At 40.2% G+C, this 14,246-nt stretch overlaps 1 protein-coding gene across 4 annotated transcripts in view; it reads right to left on the bottom strand.

Annotated features, from left to right (window-relative positions):
* The window catches only part of THRB (thyroid hormone receptor beta), a 372,468-nt gene that overhangs the window by 39,440 nt on the left and 318,782 nt on the right, over positions 1-14,246 (bottom strand). The window contains exon 1 of one of the 4 annotated variants that reach the window (XM_034993661.1): positions 12,221-13,276. The exons of the other annotated variants lie outside the window; for them this stretch is intronic. Coding sequence (XP_034849552.1) covers positions 12,221-12,548 — 328 coding nt within the window. The 5' untranslated portion in view covers positions 12,549-13,276. Of the gene's footprint in view, positions 1-12,220; positions 13,277-14,246 lie in introns of those variants that run through there. 4 annotated transcript variants of the gene reach the window in all.

Raw genomic sequence — 14,246 nt, 5'->3', positions numbered from 1 at the left:
GCTCATCCAAAACCTAGTGATCTGAGGAGATGCATGCTCACTAATCAACTAGATTCAGTCCTTCTTTCTTTGCTCTGATCACTAGGTTCAATACAATGAGACAGGACCAAAGAGAGCTTAAGGGCAATACCATTTTCCCACAATATAGAAATGAAAATCACAAAGACCAGGCCAGTTTGATTCAGATACCATCATCAAAAGTGAAGATTTGCAGTCTGAATTTTATACAATGTGCTCCACTTTCTACTTTGAGCTATCTAACCCACTATCCATTACATTCAAAAGAGTCTTTGCTTCCTGGCTAGGTTTCTCATTAACCCCAAGTCCCAAGGTTGTATACCACTGTCTGGTAGGTAACTGATGGTGCTGTGGTTCCAATTTAATAAGAAATCTAATAACATCTACAGGAAAACTCACTGGGCATTGCTTTATTCCAAACACAATTTTGGGGAGTCCATCTATAGGAAGAAATAACACAAAATATTCCAACAGGGCTCTGTGATCAGAGAAATAACTAGTTACCAAATGTGGGGGGAGGGTCATAGGGAAAATGGTTGGAGATACTCTGGACTTAACTAACACCAGTGGAATTCAGTGATCAGTCTTTAGGAATCAAAAGCAATGTATGTATTAGTTTCTTAAAAACTTTCTTTTTAAATAAAAAAATTATACAAGTAATACAGTTCATTATAGAAAAAGTAAAAGACATAAATGAGCAAAAATGAAATTTGCCTGTCAACTCTCCCCCACAGAGATAACCACTGTAGCATTTTGGTGTTTCTTCATCTTGGATTAGTATGTGTGACTGTGTGTGCACACATTTGTGTGTGCATTGAAACACAGGCTTAATAAAACACAAAGTAACTTTTAAGCAACAAAGTAACCCAATTATTAAAACACACACCGTTCTAGTAAAGGTAGATGGAATACATATATCCATGTCAGGAAAGCTATCTCTTGATCTCTTATATGTAGAGGTTATGTATAGTTGATCAGAGTGAGGCCTTCTCAGTTCTTGGTATCAGGGGCCCACAGGAGAGATAAGGGAGAAAGAGATAAGGGCACATCCTTCTCATATTCGGGAACCAATTGTAATACAGTTGGACACTGTATTGCTTATGGGACATGCCTTGGGAGGGCCAGAGAATATTAACCAGAGTTAAGTTACTTGTCCCTCACCATTTCTCATTCTACCTCATGACTTGCCTGCTCTATCTGGTGGTGTTGGCAGTAAGATACTGAAAATTTCCTCCTCCCTGTAGTTCAACAATTTACATAGATGGTTGAACTCTCTGACCTTTAGGTTCTTGTGAATCCTGGAATCCAGTGATAATTCAGTCTGTGAGTAGAGTGGGCTCTTTCCATTTTCTGACTGCTAGTCTTATGGGTGGTTTGATTTGTTCTCTGATTTCTCCTAGATTGTCTTCTTGGTAGATGAATAGGTGATTTCATATGTCTTTAGTGAAATCGTCACGACTTTTATAGAAACATCTACTTAAGTTGGTTGCAGCTGCTTACATGGTCATCCTAGTGTACCCCACCCATCTCTTTCTTTTCTCTAAAATATTAACTCAGAACCATCTTATTTACCCAAAACAGTCACCACAGGCAATGATACATCAATTATCATGCCTAAGTCCATTATTCATCATTAAATAACATCCCTCAGGGAGTAACATCCCACACATAATTAATAGGTAGGTGAAGATTCTCTTAAGATTACTGATTCTATTTGACAACATCACAAGCTAACTTGTTCTCCCAGAGAACTTAACTATTTCTTGCTCTCCTAATTTGTGTCCCCATCTTTTTCCTTTTTCATGCTTACCAAATAAGCCACATGCTGGCCAAATATGCCCTGCTAAGGAAAATGCACCTGTAGTGCTAGTTTTGTTACCAGGAAGGGACACTAAATGGATGTCAGTATTTGGTTCTGTCTAGAAACAAACATGAGAAACACAACTCTGGAAGCCACACTGCTCATCTGAGAATTGCATCTGCAAATTATCTGAAGTGAGTTGGAGAAACATGGTTAATAACACCCAGAAAACAATTAAGACCCATGTCAGTATGTGATAATCCAAGGGTGGTATGTTTCCCCCAGCTCTTACATGCTCAGATATCTTGTTTTTCTAGACTAATAAACTATGCTGCCACTTTATCAAGCATATTATTATGAAAACAAACTCCATCTGTTTGTTCAACAAGGACTTGGAGATTTTCTTTTTATCTGACACTTGGCAACGTCTGCTTAATTGCCAAGTATTATCCTGCATGTAAAATAGGTTGACATGGTTAAATATTACTAACATTTTCCCATCTTTTTTGATAGCAGCTTCATTAAGATATAATTCACATACCATACAATTCAATAGCTTTTTCTATATTCACAGTTGTGAAATTCTCACCACAATCAATTTTAGAACATTTTAATCATCCCCCAAAGAAATCCAGTACCTTTAGAAGTCACTCGCATTCCTCCTATCCCTTTCACCCCCTCCACCCTAAGCAACCACTAATCTATGTTTCTACAGATTTGCCTATTCTAGATATTTCACACAAATGAAATTATACATTTTTGTGGTCTTTTGTGACTGGCTTTTAACCTAGCATAATGTTTTCAAGGTTTATCCATGTTGCAGCTTAACATTACTTTAAAAAACTTGACTCTCAGAGGGACTTGGTATGTGGAAGGGGAAGTTGTTTATATTTACACTAGAAATCATGCAAGAGGCAGTGAGCTGGTTTCTTGGTTTGCACTAGATTCAAGGCTTTCCCATGTATGAGTAAAATCAGAAGGCTATCTAGTTTAATTCTCTTGAGTGAATTACAACATTTCAGGTCCTACGAGAAGAAACACTGGCACCTCTTGTCACCTTGGCAAACACACAACGCTTAGGGAATAGAACATAAGGCAGATTGGTCTTAATGGTAGATGTAAAGTAGAAGGTGCTGCCTAGGAAGGTAGATCTTGCAGAAGGGAGAGGAGCTGAGGTCAGAGACCATTTCCAGTCTGGCCAATCTTACCTTCAGTATAGGACCCCTTGCCAAACAAAACTATCTAAAAGGAGCAGTGGTTATCACTGGTGGTCAGAAATACTCTGGGAGCTTTATAGAGGTCCATGTTGCTGATTCATCTTGCAGAACTATCAATTTAGAGCCATCAAAGAATCCTGAGTAGTTTGGGTCAGGATAGCAGATGAGACTATATATTAGTACCCTTAAGGAACCTAAATAATTAGGATGTTTAGTGATTCTTTCAATTTTATATTGAACTTTCTCAATTCATCTGACAGCTCAGACTCTTCTGATTTAAGGTTCCCTCCCACCCCAACTAGCACCTTCTTCCCTATGTCATTTCTTTATATATGTAAAAAATCTTGAATGGCTCATCTCTTAGCCTTTTCCCAACATACCAATGCTGATTCCTTTTACACTTAATTCCTAGTATAAGGTACCAAGTTTTACATCATGTTAATTTTAACTCTCTGAGAAACACTGTATTAATCCATCTATCTATCCATCCATCCAGACAGCCAGCCATTAATTTATTTAATATACATGCATGGCCCTAGTATGTCAGACACTGGATACAAACCTGAAACTGCATTAACTTTAAAGGTATTCTTTCATTGCTGTCTGCAAATTTCCAGAAGAGCTGCCCCAGAGGCTCCCATTTCACCAAATCATTCCTCAGAACAGCAACCACCTCTCCATGTTCCCTACTACCCTCATGGAATCACTGAGCATCTTTGCTTTCCACCTTGCCCCCTGGCTGTCTAGGCCCTTGCTGCTGGGTGATGGAAGGCATGGAGTCCTAAGTCTTCCAACTATAAAACACTGGGGGTGGAGGAGGACAAGGGACGCAGAAAGAGGACTGGATTAGAGGTGTTAATTCAGAAAAGGGGAGAGGACATGATGACAAGGGACTCTGGATTTCCACCATCTGGAAATCTTAGGGCAGAAAAGGGGGGTAAAGCAAGTTTCAGATTATTTCTTCTGACTCAAAAATTCCTAAGACTAAAATATATTCATTTTAAAGGCTAAGTTTGGGTTTAATAAAGTTTCATGCACAAGTCACTAGCTAAACTTCCTTGTCCCTGTCCTTATAGACTCAAGTTTTTAGTATCTGACATAACCTTTCAATCCATAATTAGAACTAAAACACTTGAAGATGCAAATCACTAGGAAAGGGAATAGATTGGTATAATGAGTTTCAGTCAAAATTTTAATCAAAGGGGCACACACACTGGCAGTCCATAATGTTTGGATTGCAGAGTGTTTAAAAATCTCAGCCAGCTTTTAAAACTGGGACATTTTAGGTGAAATCCAGATTTCCTGCTTCATGTGAAAAATCAGAAGATCTGGCAATAGTGAGCCCAAATTCTCATAGGGTGACAATCAACTGAACCAAGAAGGGCAGCCCATCTCCTAAGAAAGAGACATACTTTTGAGTTTACTGCAGTCCCTACCACTCCCTATTGTGCCCCAACCCTGCAGCTAAATGTCACTTGTCATTTATGTTTCTGCTTGCATTGTTTTTTTAAAAAAATATTTTATTTATTTATTTGACAGAGAGAGAGATAGTGAGAGCAGGAACACAAGCAGAGGGAGTGGGAGAGGGAGAAGCAAGCTTCCCGCAGACCCGGGAGTCCGATGTGGGGCTCGATCCCAGGACCCTGGGACCATGACCTGAGCCGAAGGCAGATGCTTAACAACTGAGCCACCCAGGTGCCCCTTGCATTGTCTTTTTATAGGTAAAGAAATATTTCACAGATTTTTAATTTTTGTCAAAAGTGGGAAGACAAAAGTAATTCAAGGAAAAGGAGCGAGAATATATTTCTTTATGAAGGTTAAAAATATTTTTTTATCATATAACATACATACAATATGTGTGTTGGTTGAAAAATTTAAATTAAGCAGTTCTTATGAAACAAAGTGCCTCTCTCCCATTCCTCTCAGCTCTCTGGCACTTGTAGGCATTGGAGTTTTAGAACTCTGGTACTAATGAAACCTTTTCCTGTCTTAAAAGAGGGGATGGGTTGGAAAGCAGGAAGGTAAAGTGTATTAGAAGAGTGGGGAATCGGAGGGGAGCAGAAAGGGTCATCAGAAATGGGTACTAGTTGCCTCTGATTTTGCCCTGAGAGTCAGCTTATGGCATTGGGCTTACACAGAAGTTCCCACAGTTATTTCAAATCCTGCATATTTGAGACAAAATGGGTGATTTTCTTTATCTGAAAATCCATTCAGAATGAGATTTAGGGTTATAGCTCTAAAAACGTGGACTATCAGCCCTTCTTCCCTTTAATGAAGGGAATGACTATTTGTCATCAGGATACCATCATGGTTGTTAAAAGCTCTACTGGTCTGCCTGCAGGTCATAATAGATGTGCACTTCACAGAGTGTGAAGTAAAGGAGGTGATTGCCTTCATGGTGCTTATGATCTAGATAGAGTTTACATAAACAAGCATACATGATGAAGAGAACCTGATTCCAGACTATAGGAATGAACTATAACACATAAGTAGTTAAGTATAACACATAAGTAAGTAGTATGTTGCATGTATATATATGTTCAAGTGTATTCCACTTTGAAACAACTTGGTACACAAAAATCTAGACTTTTCAATATGAAAACTGAGGAGGGATTTTCACATTACAAAAAAATCCTCTACTTCAGATGTTCTCTGGATATTACATTCTTTTAATGCAGCGGTTCTCAATGAGGGGTGATTTCGCTCCAGAGGGACATTTGGCAATATCTGGACACACTCTTGGTTGTCACAACAGGACGGGAGCAGTTGTGTGCTACTGGAATAGAGTGCACAGAAGCAAGGAATGCTGCTAAGCATCCTGCAAGGAACAGGTCAGCCCCCACAATAATCATCTGACCCCAAATGTCCGTAGTGTCAAGGTCAAGAAACTCTGGTCTAATACGCATTACATAAAAAATTTTTAAAGGTGGTTTACACAAATGATTCAGTACTATTGTATAAAACATGGGATACCTGCATTTGAAGCCAGGGCCAGGGTGTTGGAGAGAATGTGGTTCTGGTTAAATAGAAGATGCTGGTGGGTTCTGAGCTGAGTTAGTGACCTGAGGTGATGGGGCTGAGAATGGCAGCACACATACTGGGGTATGGCTGGCAGTGGCTAGTAGCTAGAAAAAGCATCACTAGTTCAGGGAAGTATGGCAGAGAGAGGGGTACCTGGAGAAACTGGTCGAGATTTCTGGAAAAGAGAGTGTGGGCAGAAGTACAAAGCCAGAATCAAAACTTCCCTTTAAAACCCTCCTACACTATTGGTGGGAATGCAAGCTGCTGCAGCCAATCTGGAAAACAGTATGGAGGTTCCTCAAAAAGTTGAAAATAGAGCTCCCATATGATCCAGCAATTGCACTACTGGGTATTTACCCCAAAGATACAAATGTAGGGATCCGAAGGGGTACATGCACCCCGATGTTTATAGCAGCAATGTCCACAATAGCCAAACTGTGGAAAGAGCCAAGATGTCCATCGACAGATGAATGGATAAAGAAGATGTGGTATATTATGTGGAATATTATGCAGCCATCAAAAGGAATGAAATCTTGCCATTTGCAACGACGTGGATGGAACTGGAGGGTGTTATGCTGAGCGAAATAAGTCAATCAGAGAAAGACATGTATCATATGACCTCACTGATATGAGGAATTCTTAGTCTCAGGAAACAAACTGAGGGTTGCTGGAGTGGTGGGGGGTGGGAGGGATGGGGTGGCTGGGTGATAGACACTGGGGAGGGTATGTGCTATGGTAAGCGCTGTGAATTGTGTAAGACTATTGTATCACAGACCTGTACCTCTGAAACAAATAATACATTATATGTTAAAGAAAAAAGAAGAAGAAGAAGATAGCAGGAGGGAAAGAATGAAGGGGGGGGAAATCGGAGGGGGAGAGGAACCATGGGAGACTATGGACTCTGAGAAACAAACTGAGGGTTCTAGAGGGGAGGGGGCTGGGGGAATGGGTTAGCCTGGTGGTGGGTATTAAGGAGGGCACGTTCTGCATAGAGCACTGGGTATTATAACCAAAGAATGAATCATGGAAACTACATCAAAAACTAATGATGTAATGTATGGTGATTAACATAACATAATAATAAAAAAAATAAAAAAAACCCAACTTCGCTTTAGGGCAGGAAAGCTAGAATCTTCCCTGTGGGTAGGGAAAAGTTGGTGGTGTTAGTGTTTGATCTAACAGGGCATGGAAAAGGGTTTTAAACTTTGAGGAGGAGCCCCGTGGTGGGTGCAGAGGGCAGGGAATCACGACCACTGAGTGGCTGGAAGCAGAAGGCTTTGAGAAGGGGGTGACCATGGAGAGAAGAGGACAGCGCAGCGCGGCAGGAAGTTTCTGCAGATGAGCATGGGGGGGGGGGGTGACTACTCAAAAGCACATGTCTCCAGCAGAACAGGAAATTCTCTAAAGCAGTAGTACAGCACAGGGGGAGCGGAGATGAGGGGGGTACCAAGGACAGCGCACGGAGGCTCAGCAGTCATGAGGGTCTGGACAAGGAAGAATACAGACACTAAGTGAGCACTGGTACTTAGTATCAGTACAAGAAGATGGGGGTCATAAAAACTAGACCTGAACAGACGGTAGAGTGGGAGGCAACGGGACCTCAGGTTCAGTGCACCTGGATGCTGAGAGCTAAGAAAAAAAGCTTTGAGTTTGTGGGTAAGTGTTCATCGGGGATGCAAGGTGGCAGACATGAACCCCATATACAGTAAATAAACAGCACCAACAGTCTTTCACAAGCCTGGCGTGATCTGACTTCAGTTTCTCATCATGCCTTGGACTCCTGCTATTCGCTTCCATTGTGAGGAATGGCAGTGGGTGCTCTAGGATGAGGTTAGGGAATCCAGTGAAATTTCTGAAGGACATGCTTTGACAAGGCAGGTACCTAACCCTTGGCAAAGAAAGGACAGAAGAGGCAGCTCATGCACTTGGACTGCACTTGGACTAGGTTTGAAAACTACAACTGTTCCTTACTTTGCTTCCAGTTCTAGACACTGAGTGGAGGCACTTTTACTTAACCTTTTTAGCAGCGTTTTATATTTTAAAAAATGGTTCTATTGTTTTCTGGAGTGGTATTATCTCTTAATAGTATATAGGGGGCAGTGCCTAATTTGAAAGCCTAACCTTATGTCAGCATCCCTACAATTACATAAGCATTATAGAAGAATTTGCAGTTGCATTAACTTCTCAAGTATTATATTTCAAAGACATGATGTCTGCAACACTTAGTGCATTAGGTAGACTAATCATATGTGTTCAAATTAAACACATTCAACTAGAGGGGAGAGAAGGGACAGGAGAGAGAGGGGCAGAAGGAGAAAGACTGGGAGAGAGAGGTAAAGGGGAAGTGGGGGTCAGTCTGTGACAGAGAGGAGGAAGAGGGGCAGGAGGGGAAGGGGAGGGAAATGTTAAGAAAGAAATGGAAATAGTGTGCGATCATCTCATCTTCAGGTTTGTGGCTGGGAGTGATTTTGTGGTTGGGAGACTCATGAATCTTCCCCTTTTTTTGGGTTCCTTCCTGCCTGTTTCTCCAGAGACTGGGTGTGAATCTAGGGCTTAAGAGCACCTGTTTCTCATGGAACATTTTTTTTTTTCTGGGCAGACTTTGGAACCACCCCATGTCTAACTCTACTGTATAGCAACCCTCCTCTGACTTTGAAAGAGGCTAAGGAAATTCTAATCTTATTTCTTTGGGGCTTCACTCTTTTTAATCCAGTCCTCTTGTTGTGGGTCACTTCAAACATCCCTCACCTTTCCATTTAATTTCCATTTCTAATGTCTACATGATTATTCACATACATTAGATTCCTGTCCCCGAGACAAAGTCAGAAAGGACAGTTTGAGGGGCAGTTCCTGCTTTGGTTATTAATATTTCTCTCTGCAACACTAAGAATGTGGCTTTAGAACAAGAACATGTGCGATCAAAACCCAAACTGAACAGGACCCCATCTCCTTTATCTGGACTCAAAAAAACAGGAATTTCTTATTCTCTTGGACATGATAACCAACTCTGATGCAAACACACTACAAACTTTTTGGACATGCAATTCCTAAAAGACGGCACACAGAAGGTAAAGCAAAGAATCCCATGGACCCGGGTCGCACAGGACAGACATTTCAGGGAACAATTCTATTTAAACAGACCCAGAGGCCGACCGGCAAAGCCGCCTGCAGGGCAGCCAGACTCAAGCTGTTTGGGGATGTTGGAACGTGACTGGAAATTCTGATGGAAACAGCCAGCGACTCACAATCCCCCCGACCCCCGCAAGAAAAGAAAAGGAAACGTAAAGAAAAAGACACTGACTTTTAACTATGCTGCAATCATGGTCACAAAAGAGAAGACACAACACCCTGGTTGCCCATTCCCTTCCCTCCAGCTGATTTCCAAACCTCCTCTTCCCTTCCTCCTGAGCTAGGGGCCAGGGTAAAGGGAATGAGCAGAATGGGCTGTGATGGCTGATTTTTCACATAACAAATCAAGGCGAGGTTACTTGAAAGACACAAAAACGAGGAGCTCGTATCCTCTTTTTATTTGTCCCTAACTTTTAAAAATTAAAAATGTGTTTTTCTCATATTCTATATGAAAAAAAAAAAGGACAGACATTACATTTTGCATTTCAGCCTTCCCTCTAAGTGAAAATGATACTGGCTCTGCCCCCCACCCTAATTCTTGAAGCTTTAGTTTAAATTTGATTCAATGAACTGGATTCTGACTCTTTGTTCATGTCCTCCAAGCTTCAGGAGCTTGCTAATGTTTCTCCCTCTTAGCTACAAACATAAAAACAGAGAAAAACAACACAAAGACAACTAAAAGTCATTCTAAAGTCTACCATTAAGATAACTAGTCTTGACCCTGGGTCCTGTAGTCTTCCTTTATTTCATCTATGTGTACTTGCAGTACATTTTTTTTACAAGATTATGATCATTTCCTATACACTAGAAAATTCCAATTAAAGGCTAAAGAATAAGCCATCCTTAAGAAAAAAAAAAAACAATGACAAAGTTAAGACAGCTGTGCTACTGAAGAGTTTATAAGCACTATAGTGACAGCAACAAATCCAGATGAAACAGTTACGAATTTCATGAAAACAGATAAAAATCCAATCGGAATAATGAGGCCTGACCCACTGAACACCTGTTTATAGTCTTAATTTTGCCTTAAGGAGATACTACTGATGTCCTCCAACAACAACAAAAATCAATAATGGATCAATATGGATAAACGTGTTGGCTACGACCTTTTGTCCTGAGAGACAGTTAACAGCTGGGTTTAGTTTTACTGGGATTTACTTAAAGACTTGTAACAGTAAATAATGGAGCATTTAAGAATATTTGCCTGCTTTGATTTAGTGAGTTTGGCAGGTGGCCGTGGCCTTTCAATGGCATATGGCTTTGGGAAATTACATCAATATATGCATACAATGTGTCTTAGCCTCTAGTTCAAGCGTCAAATTAATTAGCAAAGAATCTCTGGTTTAACGTTTTATGAGCAAATATTCTCCAGCACTGCTTGAAGAAAATATCATGAAAAGACAAAAGAAAAAAAGAGTAAAAGAGCCTGAAAAGTTTTGCAGGAATTTTTAAGAATAGCAGAATGCCCCAATAGAGAGGCAGTCACCAATATTATCTTGCGATCCCACAACACTGTGAGAGGCATATCCAGACACGTCTAATGAAGCAATGTTAACTTCTTCTTTTCAAAGATAAATTACCTATAAGTGTAATATTAAATGAAATAGAAAGCACACTTTCAATCTATCTCAAATGTTCCCATTAGGGGACTTCTGTGGTGTGCCTTTTGTAATAAATGAGAGAAATTCTGATACCCTTCAAGAGGATGTGAAACTAAATGAAAATGCAGACGAATTACTCTGAATATGTTTTCTGCTGTAATTCCCTTCATATTTCATATTTGGAAGGTGGAGAACAGCACAGAAAATCCAAACACAGTCTATGGTAACAACTAAACAGGAGTTTGAGATTTTTTTTTTAATTTTGTTTTCAAAATAGGCTACTTTTAATTACAGAGTCACATTGAGAAAAGCAAATGATGATTTTTATAGGAACCATAATCAACCAAGCCAAATTCTGTTTTAAAATAATTTCGCAGAGAAATTCACCTTTGAGGATCAATGGGCCTCATATTTTTGCAAATTATAGAAACCTGTAAATTCGCTTTCCTATGCAATATCCTGTAGATTGTACACAGGAAAAGACAGTTTCTGGCATATTTAAGAATAGAATAGAATTTAAGCTATTTCCAAAATATCTGGTAGATGCTACTAAATTCCCTGAGTACTACCTGCTTGCTTCTTTTATTTTATTTTTTGATATAGAAGAAATGTTCCATTGATAGAAAATTACACAGCACACAGCATTGTAAAGCCACAGTGTCTATTAAAATAAATGGATATTGCACTTGTTTTCACTTTGGATATTTTGAAGGATATTTCTCTTGCTTTCATATAGAGAATTCATTTGACATGATTCCAGACACGTGAAACTTTAGGGACAAAATGGCAATAAGAAGCATATTAGTTCCTTCTTGAGTTTTACATTCTTACAGCTTAATATGGTCATAAGTAGATTGTTTACAGCTTACATGGATCAGTAAATATATTAAGATGAACAATTATAAAATCTAACATATTATTATACTACCATTAAAAATCACTAAGTTATTAGTTAACTAAAATAAACTTTTAATATGAAATACCAAGAAAAAGTCAAATGAGTTTTTAATCTGAACCTGAACTGGGGAGAATTATCCCACTTCAAAAGCCACAGTGCCTATCCACTGAGGGGAAGCCTTTTACATATTTTCTTTAGCAAAGAAACTGACCATATTCATTTGGGGCAATACACACACACACACACACACACTATATATATACATATATATATATGTATATATATATGTATACAGCTTAAAAAATCAGCTCAATCCAGCTCTCACATATGCTTGGAGAAAAAGTGCTTGGAAATCTTTGTTACTCATGGACCCCTTTCAATCACCTAGCGACCTCTCTCTTTAGTGCTGTTTTTAATTTCAAACATTCAGCGTTCAAAGTCAAAGATTTGACAAAGCTGATGCCAATCGTAACTTTGAAACACGACGCAAACAAACGCAGAAACTTTTAAGAAATTCAAGTAAAATGGTCCCTACCTTTTTTTTGAGAGTACGATGGCGACTGCACTTGAGAAAAAGTAGGCTTTTCTTCAGTGAAATACTCAGGTTGGCTGTATTGATTCAGGGCCATGTCCAAATCAGAGTCCTTGCTTTTCAGCATGTTTCCAGGGTAACTACAGGTATAAGGCTGATTCACTGCCCAGGCCTGTTCCATATATATGTTGTTACTGGGCACAGCCTGAGCGTTGCAACCACTGTAGCCCGGACTATCTTCAAAATACGTGTAATAATCAGTGGCCTGCATGTAGCAATTGCTGCCGGCAGCGGGGTGCACTTCATATACTTCTTGCAGACAATAGTTCATTTTGTGACCCTGGTTCAGTTTCTACTTTACATATACACACACTCTACGCATGCATTCACCAGCCCCATACGCCCCGAGAGCCGGGCATATACGCCGAGAAGCGTCCATCCATACGCATGACACGAGAAGGAAAGATGAATAAACACCACCACCCGTACAGCCACCCAGCCTGCTTTACTTTGGAATTGCACCTGATGGGCTAAAATCCTATTTAGATTGAGGTGTCTTTTGAGCTCTCCTGCCATTCAAACATATTGGAAAGCAGATTTCTGACTATCAAAGGTCTTAAGCTGAGAACACAGCTAAGTCCTGGGGAAGATGGCACGCAGGTAGGGATGACCGTCACCCAGCTGGAGGAGTGACAGCAAGAATGCTCCTGTTCCCCCAAAGCTGGAAAGATTCATTTTATACGCCGTTTTTAACCCCTTTTAACATGATTAGAAAATGATTACTCATTGTGATGTCATTTTGGTTGACAACTTAAGCATGAAACCTTGTAAAGACATCTTAGAGAATATCCTTGGATACACAGAAAATCCTAAAATCAATAATCCGGTTTATTAGCATGACCCAGAGAAAATCCCAGTAATAATGAGCCCGATGACTGACTCTAAAACATTAATCTAGTCATGCAAGTGTTGGTGGTTAAGTCTGTTGAATGTTACTGATTGGCTTTTTTTTTTTTTAAGATTTTATTTATTTATTTGACAGAGAGAGACACAGCGAGAGAGGGAACACAATCAGGGGGAGTGGGAGAGGGAGAAGCAGGCTTCCCGCTGAGCAGGGAGCCTGATGCGGAGCTTGATCCCAGGACCCTGGGATCATGACCTGAACCAAAGGCAGACGCTCAACGACTGAGCCACTCAGGCGCCCCCTGATTGGCTTTTAATGGCAGGATCCAGCCATCCTCCTCATGACACACAGGTCCCACAGGTTTTAGAAACATGCCAAGAAAAGCCACTTCTGAAAATGCCACTGGTATCTGTGAATGAGTTAAGGTTTGTTCCTTGCCGCGGATCATTTTCTACATTGTTGGCACTAATCTACATGAGACCTAAAGCTTAAATCAGCTTTGCTCATTCTGTTTTTATGTTTTGTTTATCAGCACATGAGGGAGAGTATGTGCCAGTGCCCTTAAATGAAGAACCGCCTCAATTATGGCAGGCTCCCCCCTCCGTTTGTACTTAACAGCACTCTTGGAGGTAGTTTGTGGGAAAGCGTGTATATTTATCATTTTATTCCAATCAGATCTGCTTTTGAGATTATTCACATGCTTGAGGTTTAAAGACCGTGATCTTTAAGAGGGAAAAGCGTTTTCTGTAAGAATCATTGTATCTTTTAACTAAGATGCGAACAAATATCAAATTAGACCCTAACTGCTTGCTAAGATGATTACTAAGGGCTTTTTTTCTCCATGTGGATGAGCATGTGGATGCCCACTATATGCATGTGTTCTAGATCATGGTTCAGTAAGGGCCAAAGCTGCTTTCTTTGAAGCTAGAACTTTCTTTGAAAGTTCTTTCTCTTTCTTCCAGAGACTCAGTTTGCAGGGCTGGGACTCAGGTGGTGACATTTACATTTGGGTTCCTGCCGGTCCATGAATGTGTGACCTTGTTGGTGTTTCCCTCCTAAGCGACCACAGACAATGTAATATGGTAATACTCAGCAGTGAGACCTCCTCTTTGGCTATGCACCTCT

Source organism: Mirounga leonina, unplaced genomic scaffold, assembly GCF_011800145.1.
Source record: "Mirounga leonina isolate KUSES-001 unplaced genomic scaffold, KU_Mleo_1.0 Mir_115, whole genome shotgun sequence".
Classification (NCBI taxonomy): Eukaryota; Metazoa; Chordata; class Mammalia; order Carnivora; family Phocidae; genus Mirounga; species Mirounga leonina.
The sequence above is the reverse complement of the archived record's forward strand: the minus strand, read 5'-3'. Positions and strand labels throughout refer to the sequence as shown.